At 37.7% G+C, this 16,332-nt stretch overlaps 1 protein-coding gene across 1 annotated transcript in view; it reads left to right on the plus strand.

Moving 5' to 3' along the window:
• Positions 1-1,656: 1,656 nt before the first annotated feature.
• ek1 (eph-like kinase 1) overlaps positions 1,657-16,332 on the plus strand; it is a 76,880-nt gene continuing 62,204 nt past the window's right edge. Inside the window, exons 1-3 of the mRNA XM_058377083.1 lie at positions 1,657-1,782; positions 14,100-14,164; positions 15,633-16,305. Coding sequence (XP_058233066.1) covers positions 1,689-1,782; positions 14,100-14,164; positions 15,633-16,305 — 832 coding nt within the window. The 5' untranslated portion in view covers positions 1,657-1,688. The remainder of the gene's footprint in view (positions 1,783-14,099; positions 14,165-15,632; positions 16,306-16,332) is intronic.

The following is a 16,332-nucleotide window of genomic DNA, read 5'->3' on the forward strand; positions in this document are numbered from 1 at the left end:
AGTGTGTGTATCTGTGTGTGAGAGAGACAGAGAGTTAGTATACAGTTCAGTCCTGAGTGAGAGTGTGTGTGTGTGTGAGAGAGTGTAGAACAGTTCAGTCCTGAGTGAGAGAGTGTGTGTGTGTGTGAGAGAGTGTAGAACAGTTCAGTCCTGAGTGAGAGTGTGTGTGTGTGTGTGAGAGAGTGTAGAACAGTTCAGTCCTGAGTGAGAGTGTGTGTGAGAGTGTAGAACAGTTCAGTCCCGGGTGTTGAGGAGCCTAATGGCTTGAGGAAAGAAACTGTTACACAGTCTGGTTGTGAGGGCCCGAATGCTCCAGTACCTCTTTCCAGATGGCAGGAGGGTGAAGAGTGTGTGTGAGGGGTGTGTGGGGTCAGCCACAATGCTGATGGCTTTGCGGATGCAGCGTGCGGTGTAAATGTCTGTGATAGAGGGGAGAGAGACTCCGATGATCTTCTCAGCTGTCCTCACTATCCGCTGAAGGGTCTTGCGATCTGAGACGCAACTAATAAACTATTCTGATACTATTCTGATACTGAAAAAATGGGGAATATACAGTAGAACAGAGGCATTGTACAAGAATTTGGTATAACCAATATAGCAACTACGAATGTCATGATAAAAAAAGAACCCACTGGTCTTACTAAAAACTAGAAAATCAAACAGGTTAGCCAAGGAAAACATCAGCAGCTGTTGACAGAAATATAGTGAGGACTGCAAAGAAAAACCCCAAAACAACAGTCAGTGACATCACCAACAACCTCTATATGGTAGGAGTGAAGGTATCAAAATCCATTATCACCATGCAGCCATGACCCAAAGCAAACCATCAACACAACAAATGACTTCATCAGGGTGTTTTCCACTGGCCAAGTCAATCACCAGACCTTAAACCAATTGAACACACGTTTCACCTCTTGAAGTAAAGACTGAAGGGGGAACCCCCACAAAACAAATAACGACTGAAAGAAGCTGTTGTACAAGCCTGAAAAAGCATCACAAAAGAAGAATGGAGCAGTCACCGTGTCGAAGTTATTTCAAGCGAGGGATTATGCAGCCAAATATGAAGTGATATTTAAGACTATATCTTCCAACATGTGTGGTCACCTAAAAATTGGGTAGTCTGCCACAAAAGGTGCATTTTGAAGTCATATAACATATCCAGATTAAAATATCAGGAAATGAGAGCGGAAATTCTAAACTATCATCTCATATTCATCTTTTGGGCTTAAACACGAATGTCTTCAGTGTATAGCAAAAACAAACTAACAATTTTTGAAGGGAAATGTGCCAACTTATGGCCAGAGTATATTATTTTGTAGCCACAACTCATTAAAACAACTTCTTTACCTCCTCTATAGATTCTTACACCTTAATGTACTATATTTTCTTACACATTTTATTTTAATAGTAAGTGCTAATTGTTCCTTGTGAGTATAAACAGGACATGAAAGCAACAATGCACGGATCTTAGAACTATAGGCAGCCAAAGTGTGGTTTTATTTATCACTGCTCAGTCGATGATCAACGTTTAATAACGAATTCGCCTTTTCAGCGTCTTACACAAGCCCCGCCCATTGCAATCTGATTGACAGGGCGCTCTCCTGACGGATCCTCCTTCCAGCTCGCGCTCTCTCTCATTGCTTCATACAAACCAAGTTTGCGCACCGGGATGCGCGAGCAGCCTGACCATGGCTCTCTGTCGGATTTACTCATCCCTTTTTCTTTTTGTTCTTTACACTTTACTAGACTGTGAAGCACTGAGAAACTATCCGGATAATGAAGGTAAGCTTTAAAACAGTTATTATATAACCCACGCTTTTATTATTATTTATGCGCGCGCGCGTTTGGTGGCTGATAACGGAGATCGCGGTCCACTTTGAACGGCTCTCTCCCTTAGAATCCAAGTGAAGGAATAAACCGAGACTAATGCGAGTCAGCTCGGCAGTGTACACGGCGATTAACGAAACGGATAATGTTTTCCCGGATTAAAGTGACAGTTGTATATCCTGCAGTATTCTAACATTCAGTGGCTGTATACACTCCTTAATTGTTTTCCAGATGGGTTTTTTTTTTACTGCTGCCTAACAGGCGTTAATCCATATGATCAGACTAATTCATATACAAAGTCACGGAATAAGAGAATTCATGAAATGTATTTTGTGTGCTTGTGTGAGAGACTAAACTGTAACCTGAACAAAGCAGAAACACATCGCTTGTGAGATGCTGCTGCTGGAGTGGTCCTAGACTCGCACCAAGTCTACGGCAAAAGAAGCGCGCGCTGTAAACTTAATTTTCCAATTCAGTTTTTTTTTTGCTTTTCATTTTCTAAGTTTGCATTTGGCTTTGCATGTATACTGTCATTTGCCTGTCGTTACTGGTGGATCAGGGTTAAGAAATAGCTGTGTCAGGACTAGAAAGAGGTTTAAACTCAGTGGTATGACAACCACACGTCTTAATGTCAAGGTTTTGTGTACAAAGTCCAAAGGTAGTATAGGAAAGCTCAATCCTGTAGTGCAAATATTATTTGTTTAGCAGGGAAACATAATAATTTATCTTTAGTAGCTTACATGTAACTGTACTTGTAAAAAAAAAAATAAAAAAAAAAATAAAAAGTAGGTTTTCCTGTTTTCGAAACATTGACAAATGGTACAGCTAACTCTTATTTAGTAATTGGCTTCTCTTATTTAGTAACAGCTCTGTTCCATTCTTGAATATCATTAGTTATACAGACATTAAGACATTTTCTCTGACAGCAGCCCTGAGTGTAGTTCAAGAAGTAATTAAAAATACAGGTTTACATTTAATACACACTTATTAAATACGTTCTCAATACGTTTTGATTCTCAAGGACTTTGTACAGTATGGTGGATGTTATCTAGTTCTTATAATATACACGGACTAACTTGTGGCATTCAACAAAGAAAAACCTATCATCATAGATAGAGTTTTCTGTAAGGTCACATTTATTTAGCAGTTAAGGAACTTGGGAGTCAGCACTTTGCAACATTTACCAAGTTTTCTATTAGAGTCTTCAGGACAGAGGACTTTCTGCCTGCCGGTTTCTCTGCATATAAATGACAAGCTGCATATTTTTTAAGCCTTATGAACTTGAAGAGAGAAAATAAAATGAGGCTGGTGAGGAGATGACTGTAAATAGCTGCTATAATGTAAGTTTTATGGAGCAGTTAGAAGTGTGATATCTCATTCATTAAAAAAAAAATCGTTGGCAAATTGCTGTAGTACAAGAAGAATAAAACACTTTAAGCTGTTATTGGGGAATAAAAAGTCAACTTTCAGTGTTTTGTGTCTTTTATGACTGATATAGTACCACAACTTTATTTGTAAATAATGATAATATAATGTTATAATAATGTAATATAATAATAATAATAATAATAAAATAATTTTGGTATCATAGGCCTGAATTTTTATGATGTGGAAGGAGTTTTAACATGAGATTTCTTTAACTATAAATGATAAATAAGCTCCTCTGCTGCGTTTTGTAATCCAATTTCCTGTAATTATGTCAGCGTGTAGTGTTGATTCAGTTGGGTTCATTAGAAAATCAGCATCAGTCGTGCAGCTTGCAGTCCTTGTTATATACAGCAGGTGGTACCCTGGAGGTCTTGTGTGTGTGTGTGTGTGTGTGTGCGCATGTGTGTGTGCATGGTGGGTGCAGACAGTTGAGCCCTACACCTTGTCTTCTGTAAAATTTTCTTCTGTGTTAATGTTTGTCTAATTGATTGCACTCATAAATTTAGACAGGATTTGTTTCATTTTAGCGTTCTTAACCTGCTACGTCAAGAGGTGATGGAATTTGACTGTATGATATCTCTAAACACTAGAGATATAGAGTTTTGAGGCAGTGCATCTTCCATGTGCCTTATTGTGCGACTGTGGTAAACATATGTAGTTTTTGACTGGGTGTGTGCTTATGTAATTAAAACAACCAGAAATGTTCCTAGCATGTACTGTATCCATGCTGTTTTAGACATTCTGAAGGTTTTACCTTAATGAAAACCTTTTAGCTATTTTCGTCTGGTGACTTACAAAGCAGTTTAAATGCATTAAACAAATCAGTATAGTATATAGTATGTATCTGTATAGCATTAACTTATTGAATCATCCACAACATATTCAAAATAGCATCCATATATTAGATTATTAAATAAAAGCAAATAATAATTTCATAATTTAAAATCTAATTGAAAAATCTTTTGCTTAATTAACCTTGAATCCAAAACGTCATTGTCTTTTGAAATGCATTTGGACAAGCAATACCCCGATTTCAGCAGATAATGTTTAGACTTTTATAAAGAAATTTGGAGAAACTGGGCAGTACAGGCAGAACATGCAGAGGAAGTTCTCAAAAACTGTCTGCATCTTAAAGGTCATTTCCTCATGGGACAGAAAGAGAACCAGTCAAGGCTTGTATAGTGTCTGGCAGAGTCATCCAGCACCAAATTTATTGCTTCAGGGACAAGAAGAAAAAAATTTGACAAGAAACAAAAATGTAGAGCACAGTGTGGATAGGGAACCATTATTTTTGTAGGAAGCCAAAGCAAAATATATTGTAATACACTAAAGACCATTCCAACAATGTGCAGCAACTGGAGGTTTATGGAATGCTGAGGCCAGTTTAGGTCTTTTGGGACTACCCTTAGAAAATCACAGGAAATTGTTTTCTATTTCCATTAATGTTTTTTCAGCAAATGGCTTCAGTTGCTATTATTGCTATTATATTGCTTCACCATCATTTTAATAGGCCAGAAACTTCAGCAGAGTAGTGCATATATCTGTATGAGAAGGAGATTCAGACAACAACAAAGGATTTCTTTTGAACTGACTTTTAAACATTAAGCATAATTCCAATTTAATGCATCCTTTACCTATACTACATTAAACACAGATGGGAATCAGACATAGGTAGGCTGTTTAAATGACTCAACTCGTACATACAGGCACTGCTCCTATATCTTCATGAGACCTTTAGATTCCACATCTTTGGCTACACACTCTCATTAGCTCTCTTTTTTGTAAGCGGTCCTACTGTGTTTGGAGAGGCCTTCTTCATGGTCATTGTTCTCACTACTTGGCACTGTGGCAGAGAAATTAGCATGAGAAAAAATCTTCTTTTCTACTCTGTTTAGAGGCCATGGTGAAGGAAGGCCCATTCTTTCTCTCGTGCTGTCGCTTTGCTATTATTTTCTGATCTGAGATCTTGAGCAGCATGAACCAGTTGGTTTTGTTCAAGGGTGGTAATGAAGTCGCTTAATTGGCTCAATCAGTGGTCTTAGTTCTACAACTTGGTCTTTCATTGATTAACATTTTCTCAGACATGTAGACTGGGAAATTAAAGTTCGATCATACTTCCATGAAACTGAAGCACCTGGCTTCTCTGATCCTGCTGTCAGAGTCACACAGCTTTCTGTAGCTCTTGATGTGATTTTGTCCTGCATTTCCTACTACTGAATACAAACCAGTTTCTGTGGTTTCATCTGCTTTTATAGTCCGATATCAAGATATGTTAGGTTGATATGTTATCATTGATATGTTAGGCTGTAATACTCCACCCCTCATTTATTGGTGAGCATCATAACATACCAGGAAGCCATAGTGCTCCCAGACCTTAAATATTTGAGGAGGATTTCCAGTTTCAGTTTGCAGCCGGCTGAAGCCATTATTGCTAATAATAATGATTTTTAAGTTTATAATGGCTAATAATGCTAATATGAAATCCCCAACCCCAGCAGTACGAAGCAAACATGCTAACCACTAACTTCTTTCTTTCTTTCTTTCTTTCTTTCTTTCTTTCTTTCTTTCTTTCTTTCTTTCTTTCTTTCTTTCTTTCTTTCTTTCTTTCTTTCTTTCTGTCTTTTTTTCTTGGTCTTAGCCAAATCCCATCCAACATTCGGTTCTTCTCCTTGCTACAGCTATTAACCGAGGTGCGTGAAGGCTAAATACACGCTTCCCCTGAGACACATACAACCAACCAACTGCACCAACAGCCTCATGTTGAATGATATGATATGCAGTATTGTTGCACCACTAAAACCCATCTTTCACAAGAAACAGATGCCATAAGCAGTTTATACTGTATCTTCACTCTTGGAACAGGCTCAAGTTTACTTATGAAGTCGGTGTGAGCAGCTGCATTCACAAGAGAGGATTAATGTGGCACATGAATTGATTTAGATGCAAGTGCTTCAGCTCTCTAAACTGATTTTATCAAAAGCCACCATCCTCTAAAGAAGAATGAGTTCCCATGGCCTCTGCTTGCTCTTACCTCTCCTGACTCCAAAGTTTAAGCCTTATCTCTATCAGACCTATTATTATATAAACAAATAAATAACCTTGTTCAGGCTGCTGAGACTTGATCAAAATCTCTATAGCAGGATTTTTCACTCACATGACCTGGTTCACCTTTTGAGTTGCCAGTATTCAAACATATAAATCACAATTCATGCATTCATTATGCTGTACATAAAGACATGAAAATATCTGAAATATTTTGATACAGAGAGCTACACTGTCGTGAAGTGCAGGGTAGAGGTATGCAGGAACTAAAAAAAAAGGCCGGTTATTATATATGTTGCTAAGTTTTTTAATTAAGTGAGATTTTCACTCCTCAATTCTTTGGCAGGTAAAACTTTCTCAAGGTTTAAAATTCATCCAGAGTTAAATAACGACAGACTGGCTGCAGCTACAGTAGGGCTACATGCTGAAATAATGAGTTGACATTTAGTAAAGCTTTCTCAATAGGGGACATTTTATACAGTGGGAAAAAATGCAAAGGTTGATTACATCACTTTAATTTCAGATTTTTCTCCTTCCTTTTCTTAGCAACGGACTTAATACCATTAATTCTTACGAATAGTCACACATTAAAATAGGAGCTGAATCAAAGCTGACCCTCTGGTTGATCAGTGTCCACTGTTCACTTGTGGATTTTGTGGCCCAATGCAGCCCCCAAAGCTTCTTTTTACTTGCCATCATTAGGCATTTATATGACTTTGATTTGGATTTGGGGAAGCTGTCAACTGACCGGCTAAACACACTCAACTTTTGCCATCATGTGAGTACTCCATTGAAATAAGAAAAAAAAAGCAGAGCACTGAAGTGGACACGTACCATAAAGAATTGGATTAGCCATAAGAAACAGAATAGAAGGTATTCAGTTATAAGTGAGCTTTCATCTACTCAGGGGTAGAGGAACCATGGGTAGGCTTTAGTCACAGGGCTCAAATCTCTTGGAGGATTCAAGTTGGGTTTGTTGATTTTTCATTAGAACTAGGAGGGAAATGGAATTCCTGTCTCTGTTAGTTTACGCCACCATCCTAATCCTCTCCACACTCCAGTTTCCTCTCCATGTGTCTCCACCTTGCCTTGTCCTTTACACATTATGAACATTAAGATATCTTTACAACTCTTCTGATGTACACTCAGTTATTTAAGTTTAAGTAAGTTTAAGTAAGCAGGCCCACCAATGATACAGGTAGTGCTGAGCAATTTTCCTGATTAATTCCATTAATTCGACTGAAAGTTTTAACACAATTTCAAAATGTTCTGAACATGATTGTATACATTTACATGTAATATTTGAATTCTTTTGATATTTTTTAACCAATATGATGGAAAAAGAGCCTTCCTGTATGCACAACCACTAAGATAAATAAGCAGTTTGCTTAAGTCCATGTATAATGGAAAGTCCTGATATAATGGTGCATTCAACTTACCAGTAAGAGTGAATTCAGCTGTCAGAATTATAGCATTTTCAACCTCGGCATGTTTGACAGACAACGTGGAAAACATGGATTTTTGTCTTCACTTAACTTAAAGAAGATAGCAAGCTAGCCGTGATAAATGATGTACATTTTCCTTTTCAAACAACAAGTCAGTGTTTTAGATTTTACAAGCGAACTTATCTATTTGTTGAGTGATATAAAGCTGTACTAATACTTGTATATCCAGGATAACCCACTTAAAGAGAAATGTTGCTTTGGTTATTTCTGGTGCTTAGAGTAGATGTTTGACTTGATTTGATGCAAAGGAGCTCAGAGTTGAGAAGTATACCCCAAAGTGACATGTAGGAATTTCAGTTAGAGGGGGTGTTTTCTTTGGTTTTTACAGGTAGGAGTTTAGGAATTACAAGTTACAACCTCAAGTCAAACTCAGCATTAGCTGAAACATTGCCCCAAGAGGAAAGGAATTATTGATATGGTGACATTTTATATCATGGAAGAGATGGTGCCCATGGTGCCTATCTCTAGCAAACAGAGCCAACAATGTTTACTTTAAGTATCATTTCCTTTCCTATTCTATCCTTAGAGCAGTAGTAGCTGTAGATAGTGCTATTACTATTTTTGCACATCTACATCTTCATAGAAAGACCATTTTAATACAAAAAAATCATTGAAATAAATGGTTATTTTTCATACACGTTCATTTATTTATTTGATTTTAGCAGTATTGCTTAGCCCTAGATACAGGTGTACAATTTTGTAAGTATGCATCTAGTGAATGTCCTAGCAGTGTCTCAGTAGTGACATATTAGAGCTTGTTACTAGACACTCCTAGTACCTTGTTAGTCCACCTAATTAGACATGATTAAAAAGGATCTGGGTGTATGAGACCTTTAACGATCTCGTAGGTTTATTCATTTCATCCAACCCAATCTTTTAGCTTTATTAGCATGTTCACTGTCTGGCTACTGGCTGCCATGCTAATGACAACAGAGCTCTGTTTGAAATGGTAAACATTTATGGACTTTATGTGAGCAGTGTTATTTTGTAGCTGTCGACCTGCACATGGTCCTGTCAAGCTTTGAAAACTGCTGGTTTCTTATCTTGTACCACCCCATGAAATACTGTTCTTATTTTGATTAAGAACAGATCATAATATTGTCTGCACCGTTTATTGTGCTAAAGCTGATACAAAGGCAAATCACTGCTGAAATGCAGGGACTTCCTCTGAAAGGGCCCCCCCCCGTAATGCCTTTTGCGCTGTTGTAAAGTGTAGAACGGCCCGATATAAACTCAGATCCGGAAGATGATGATGTCATTCATCATCTTGTCCTCAGAGGTGTGTAACAGTGCCTTGTGCTGAGATCTCTCCTGAGACTATATATCTGATCAGCTTTAGAGCAGGAGGCACACACACAAACAGGGGCAGGTGTGGGGCAAGATGTGTGTTCTTCTAATGAGGCATCCCAAGAGTGTGCTTTCTTTCCTCCTGTGTCTGCCTACAGGTCACCATCTCACGCTCCATCTAACAGGCCTATTTGTATCAGTCATCGTTACAAGCTGCTTTCTGGAGTCTGTCAGTGTTCTGTGAAACGCATTATACACACTGTTAATTTGGAAAACGGTTCTGCGCCTTTCTGTTCCTCTACTCGCTTGTTTAAGTGCTTCCTGTTTGAAAGGTAGTCTGGGCATTGACAGAGACAAGTCCCAAATGTCTTGTTCTTCCCAGGGCCCTGCGTTTACATTATAATATATACATAATGTTAATTATGTAATTATGTAATGTTTTGGCTTGTAGTAGGGATGTACCTTCTGCCTAATTGCTAGTATTTCAGTATCCTTAAGTATTATTAGGTAAATATTTGTTTAATCAGTAATATAGGGTAATCTGGCTTCAGTGAAGTGTTATTAAGGTGTGTTTTTGCACTGCAATTAAATAATGCACAGTGTCAGTGCATTTGTTTATGTTACAGAGATATAGATAAATAATCATCAGAAATAGCTTATAGGCACTGATAAAAGCTTCACTGAATGTCAGCTCAATGTTTTATCCTTAGCAGCCAATAGCTCTGGCATTGGGTAAAATACAAATTTCATGAAAGTTCAAACTGCCATAAAGCAGAGAGGTTAAAATACAGTGGAGCAATGAATTAAAGCCAGAAATGAATGATCTATGTGTAAGAAATGCCCAGTGTAAAATGAATAGTATCGTCACTTCTGGTGTGAAATTGGCCGCCATTAGTCTGCAATCTACTGGATGTTATTGGGAACGTATTGGTGATAACACTTTACATTAATTCATCATTAAATAACATTATCTATAGCATTAGTTCACATTATAAAATACTTCATTTCAGAACTAATAGATCATGTTAAAAAAATAACAAAGAATACATGGATAAATTGATGTTTGTCATTTACTTGCATTGACTAATATTTTATTTAAATCATGCCAAAAAATTAACTGAATACAGATTTGCATAATTAATTTACACAATGTTCCTAAATGTTGATAACTTACTGAAATCTACATAGAAGCTTTTCAGAATTTCACTTTTGTATAAACTGTGGCATAATTTAAATGAAATCATGTATAACATTTGCATTTTTGTTTATATGAAAAAGCAATGCTCATTTGCAGTGACATTTCCAATGTCTTCCAAGGTATGGCCATGTCATATCAAAATAGCAGTAGCAATTACCAATTTCGTCTGTTTAGCACATTCTCCTTCATGACCCTTGGCTGCAAAGTGCTCTGAAATGCAGTCCACTGTCACAGACACCACTTCCAAATACAAAGGTGCATTATTCTTACACTCCCACTCCAACACTGATTCACAGGTTTCTGTGTAAGGCAGCGGAAATGCAAATGCATAGGAATTACGTTTTCATTAGAATTTTGACCGACTCCATACATGATGCCGAGGAAGTGAAATAGCAAGCAAGGCACTTGCTATTGATATTTTGATATTTTGATATAACAGGGTCATACCGTAAGACATGGGACATGCAATTGCAAATGTTGCTTTTCTATGTGAAATTTGCCAGATATTGTATGTTCATGTAAACAGAAATGCAAATGGTGATACTTTGTTTGCATTTTCATTTGAATTATGTCACAAAAACACAATTGCAAATACAATTTAAAAATGCTTTTTGAAAATTCATTCAGAATAAAAATTGGAACTTGCAATTCAGATTGATGTTAAATTCTGCTTATTCACAATCATCAACAGGCTAATGAAGATTTTGGTTAGTATTCATCATTGTGGGCTTAATTTTTTAAATATTTACTCAATGTGAGCATTATGATTTGATAGGAGCACTGATTGTTTGGGTTATTTGGGTTATATTCAAGTTACTTTGTTAACAAATTAATTACTTCATTAAAGAATGTCTATTAAAGGAACCTTAATGTAAGGAGTTAACCTGTTATCTAAGTGCAAGCTGTGTATCCATTATTCTATCTACTTTCATATTTTCTTGCTAACGTCGTACAGATGTAGGGCATAGTACTGTGTAGTCAGTACTTCCTGTTTTTGGACCTTTCATTTTGCTCTACATTGGCTTAGAAATGTACATTTTATCCAAGTGAACATCTGTGTACTGGTTATCTCCTACCACAGAGCCTTGGAGGTCTTTCTCAGAGATAAAATACTGGTGGCTACCTTATCATCAGATATGTCCATATCTGTGGCGCAGGAGCTCTCAGCGTCTTCGGCTTAACTCTTCTGTGATAAACTGCTGCAGGTCATGACTTCCTGTCAGCAAACCTTGTGGCTCATTAGTTCTCAGTCTTCTGCCAGTTACTGGAAGATGAACAAACTGACTAAATGCTGCGATACTCACATTTAGGTATAAGAGTGTGAGGGACCTATCTTCTAAAATAAGCATAATTTAGTAACATTTTTTAGGTCAAAAGTTTTTTTTTAATCTTTCCCTTGTTCAGTGAAACCTGGAAAGTTTCAGTTCTTGCCTGAGTCTCTTTTCTTTTCTTTTACTTCATGCTAGGCCTATTTTAAAAAGTCTAGGAACTCAGTTGACAGTTTCCTGTTGGAGGCTTTCTTTAGCCCCACAGTGAGCTATCGTCTCCCTGTGGACTGCACCATTCACACCTGACAGCTCACTTCCTCTTACTCCAATGTATATTAGTTTTCTTCCTAGGCATATTCTTATGTCACATATGTGCAAAAAGTCAGACAGAATTAAACTCTTCCTATTTACTAGAATTACAAAGAGTCTTTGGTTTTATATATATGCAGTAAAGCAGTAAATAATCACATATGGCACTACTAAAATACACTCTTAGTGCATTATTTTATAGAAGCTGCGAAGGCACACAGTATGAGGTTAATATAAATGCTTAGCTGAATATATCAGCTTGATGGTTTTGCTGTTTATTCTCTCTATGGCTCCTGCATGCACTGAAGGTGCTTGTTGATGATGCAATTTATTGGTTAAATTGGGTAAACCTGATCTCTGACCTTGATGTGATCTATTAGGCCCCCAAGGAATTTATTATGGGAAAATGGCAGAGGTAGATTTAGGGATGAAGGATAAAGAAGAGACTTTTTTTTAGCATGTCTTCTTTTTTCACTTTAAGCAAGTGTAATTTATGCAGTAGTATCATGTTATGTAATGTAATGAATTGTATCCAAGACACAAATGTATCCTAGATACAAATGTGGGCTATGTTGTAATCACTATTGATTTCATTTTTTTTAAAATCAATACTGTATCGGTCTATGTTGATAGTTATTGTGATTCTTCATAGCAAAATGGCACTGGGGAAAAATGAATAAATATGTGTACACCCAAAAGTCTGGATGTGCTACACCTAGCTGAAAGTATTCCTTTTGTCTGAAGGAATAATACATTAGCCTGAACAATTTGATTCATCTTAAAAGTATAATGGCAGAATAAGTGTTGTCCTGGCTATATATAGTATCCATTGTGACTAAATAAACCTTGTTGAATCAAAATCATGTTGCAGTATTGTAGTATTGAAAGGGTATTGAACTTTTCCATACCTTCTGTAACTCTATCCTATAGGTGTAACAAGAGCTTGGAGAGCATTCTTGTTCTTTTACTCTTTCTCTCTCCCTCCCTCTCTCTCTCTCTCTCTCTCTCTCTCGCTCTCTCTCCCTCTGTGTATGTGTGTCTCTCCCGGTGTTCATCTCTTTGCTGTTTTGCAGGAATCAGCCAATTTGCTGTCAGAATAAAATGTAAAGAAATTGAAGCATTTTCCCTTTCTCCCTGAAGAGCTCCTTATTTTTGTAAGCATTATATGTCAGCTCTACGGAGGGTGTATTCTGGTGCTTTTATCAGATTATCATTTTATTATATTACAGGCAGTGTAAATGGCACATCACCACACATCCTGACACTAGTTTTTTTTTCTGTTTTATTACTATAAATATACCTTGGAGTAAAATTGCGTATACTTTTTAGCCTGTCTGGATAGATCTATTATAGTGTAGGTTTAACATCCTCTGAGTAATACACTGGTAGCCCTTGACATCAGTAAAGACAACTGTAACTTATAAAAGCATGTTTTCTTTCCCCCTTTACATTAAATCTTCCTCAGCATGAAACCCATAATTACACCTAACCTGATAAAAACCCGCAAAGCATTGTATAAAGTATTTTAATTATATGAGTGTCATCTAAGCTTACACACACAATTTACTTTTAATTAGAGGTCCAACACAGATTTTTGAATTATGCTACATTTTTCAATTTAATGCCATAAGGTATGCAACAGGAGAATGAGAAGCTGACACACAGCATAAAAGAGGAGGAACATCTGAGGTTTGAATGTGATTAAAAATTAATCGCTCTGCTTGCCCGGGCTGTAATTGGTTTGGGATAATGCTTAAAATGGGAAGTTCAGGGCTTAGGCTACAGGGAGACAGTCTGACTTATATAAAAAGAACTTGAACACTTTTTGTAACCTCCTAATAAATGTTGTTTAAGCAATAGATTTAACAAGGTAATAAAAGTGCTTTTTATTCTCATAACAGAATGGTTTTTAACTGTAAAACCGGTTTCAGATGCATATTTTTTTAAGATTAAACTTAAATTAATGTTTTATATATGATCTTTTATAAGCCACAGTAATCGTTAGATATTACATTGTATTCATTATAGGTCAATCAGACGTAAAAGCACCAGGACTTTGCCATTTTTAGGAATACAAATATTTGTAAAGGGTTTTTATGATTGAAGTTTTTTTGCAAATGAAAAATGCCTTGCAGACTTTAATAAACATGTGGGCAAGATGCATGAGTAAGCATACTTCCTAAATGTACATCAAAATTAATCTCTCTCTCTCTCTTTCTCTCGCTCTCTCTCCAGTTACCCTTCTGGACTCCATGTCAGCTCCAGGAGATCTAGGCTGGGAGGCCTACCCATCAGAAGGGGTAAGTAGATTTCAAGGTTTCCTTACTCACAAGACGTATGCTTTGTGTTTGGGTAGTTTAGTATGTAATGAATTTATGTTTCCTGTCTGGAATCCATACTTTATCTGCTTTTGGTTTGCTGATCCTCTGTCAGGGAAAGGAACAATATTTTGAGAAAAAGTCCACAAAATAAAAGGTGGAACGTTCTCCCACATCCCTCTGTCATACAATATATATATATATTTTCAAAAGAATCACTTACTCCAGACAAAAGCTCAATTGTCAGGTCAGTTTGTGTTTTTTAGTAACCCTTTGACCTCACAGCCAGGTGGCTCTGCTATTATTCTCCTGGGTTTGAAGGCAGAATTTCACTCATCTGTGACCCCTGGCCTCTCAGGCAGATATTTTTGCTTATTACAGAAAATGACAATTTCAATCACAGCCCTTTAAAATAAGGGTAATACTTCCCAGATTCCGCCACCGTTCTAAATCATGAATAAATGAATAAATGAGTATTGAAAGAAAGCAAGGACTGTTGTGGGCAAGTTATTTGGCTATAAAATGGAAATGTTGATTTAGAGGTGGCTCCCTCCTGTTTCTGAGAGAGAACCAGCGTCCTACTGTTCAAGCTGTTTGTTCTTGTTGATTACTGACTTTTAATACAGCATTTAATTAAGTCTCCTTTTTAATCATTTAACTGTCAAAGTCTCTTCACTCAGGACAAAAAATCTCAGAGTGCACTAGACGTACACCTTGAATAAAAGCTTTTATTTGAAGCCGCTCAACAGATTTTTACTTGGTATTAAAGATATGTTATTATCTAACATTAGCAGAACAAGGGCACACTTGTCATTGAGATGATACACAACACATGATCTGACCAAATGGTGCACTTTTCACTTAGAGCCATGGTTCATAATTCTATTTTAATCACTGAACTGTCTCTTTTTCGCATGTAGACCATATTCAGTTCAGTAACACTGTGTGAGTCGGATAGATTAATGACGTAGATGTTTCCAATTACAGCCTCATCTTGTTTATTTGTTGCATCTTACTAACCAAATGAGTGCTTGACAGCTTTAATATAAATTTCCTTAGTAATACACTCCAATTCTTAATCCTTTATCATCCCTACCATTTCCAGCAGTTTGCAGTACTAACGGTGCCATATATTTATTATGAACACATCATTGAACCATAGAAACGTGGACTGGGATGGGTATATTGTGTAGCCCATCAAAAAATCTATTGGATTGTGAGGGTTTTATGTTAGAAAGACAGGGGGTCAGATATGGGGCTTGCAGGACATAGCGAGGTGACAATGATTAGTATGTATGCGCATTGGAAATAATGAGTTGGTCATCTTCATATTGCAAACTTTAGGTCTTAAGAGTAAAAGCTAGACCTTTTGGACTTTGTAGCCTGCTAATTGTAGGTGAGTTACAAGGTAGGGCTATTTCTCATGTTGTCTGTGTCTTTTCACATACAGTGGGAGGAGATCAGTGTGATGGATGAGCGTAACATTCCCATGCGCACATACCAGGTGTGCAATGTGATGGAGGCCAATCAGAACAACTGGTTGCGGACAGGACTGATCCCACGTGCTGGTGCACGCCGCGTTTATGTTGAACTCAAATTCACACTGCGTGACTGCAACAGCCTGCCTGGTGTACCCGGAACCTGCAAGGAGACTTTCAATGTCTACTACCATGAATCGGATGGCGCAGTGCCACCCCCACCATTACGGCATGCTCGTGAGAGCCAGTATGTCAAAATCGATACGATCGCAGCAGACGAGAGCTTCACTCAGAGCGATGTAGGGGAGCGTGTCATGAAGCTCAACACAGAGGTGCGCCACATCGGGGGACTCAGCAAACGAGGCCTCTACTTAGCATTCCAGGACCTGGGTGCCTGCATCGCCCTGGTATCAGTTCGGGTGTTCTATAAGCGATGCCCGCTGGCCGTGACGAACCTGGCACTTTTCTCTGACACGGTGACAGGTGGAGACCAGGCGCTGGTGGAGGTGCGAGGGTCTTGTGTGGAGTATGCTGAAGAGCTGGAGGCACCACGGATGTTCTGCAGTGCAGATGGAGGCTGGCTTGTGCCGATTGGACGCTGCGTGTGCAGGCCTGGCTTTGAGGAGATCGATGGCCAATGTCAGCGTGAGTGTTACCAAGCTTGGGGTTTCA

The sequence above is a fragment of the Hemibagrus wyckioides genome, linkage group LG23 (genome assembly GCF_019097595.1).
Source record: "Hemibagrus wyckioides isolate EC202008001 linkage group LG23, SWU_Hwy_1.0, whole genome shotgun sequence".
NCBI lineage: Eukaryota > Metazoa > Chordata > Actinopteri > Siluriformes > Bagridae > Hemibagrus > Hemibagrus wyckioides.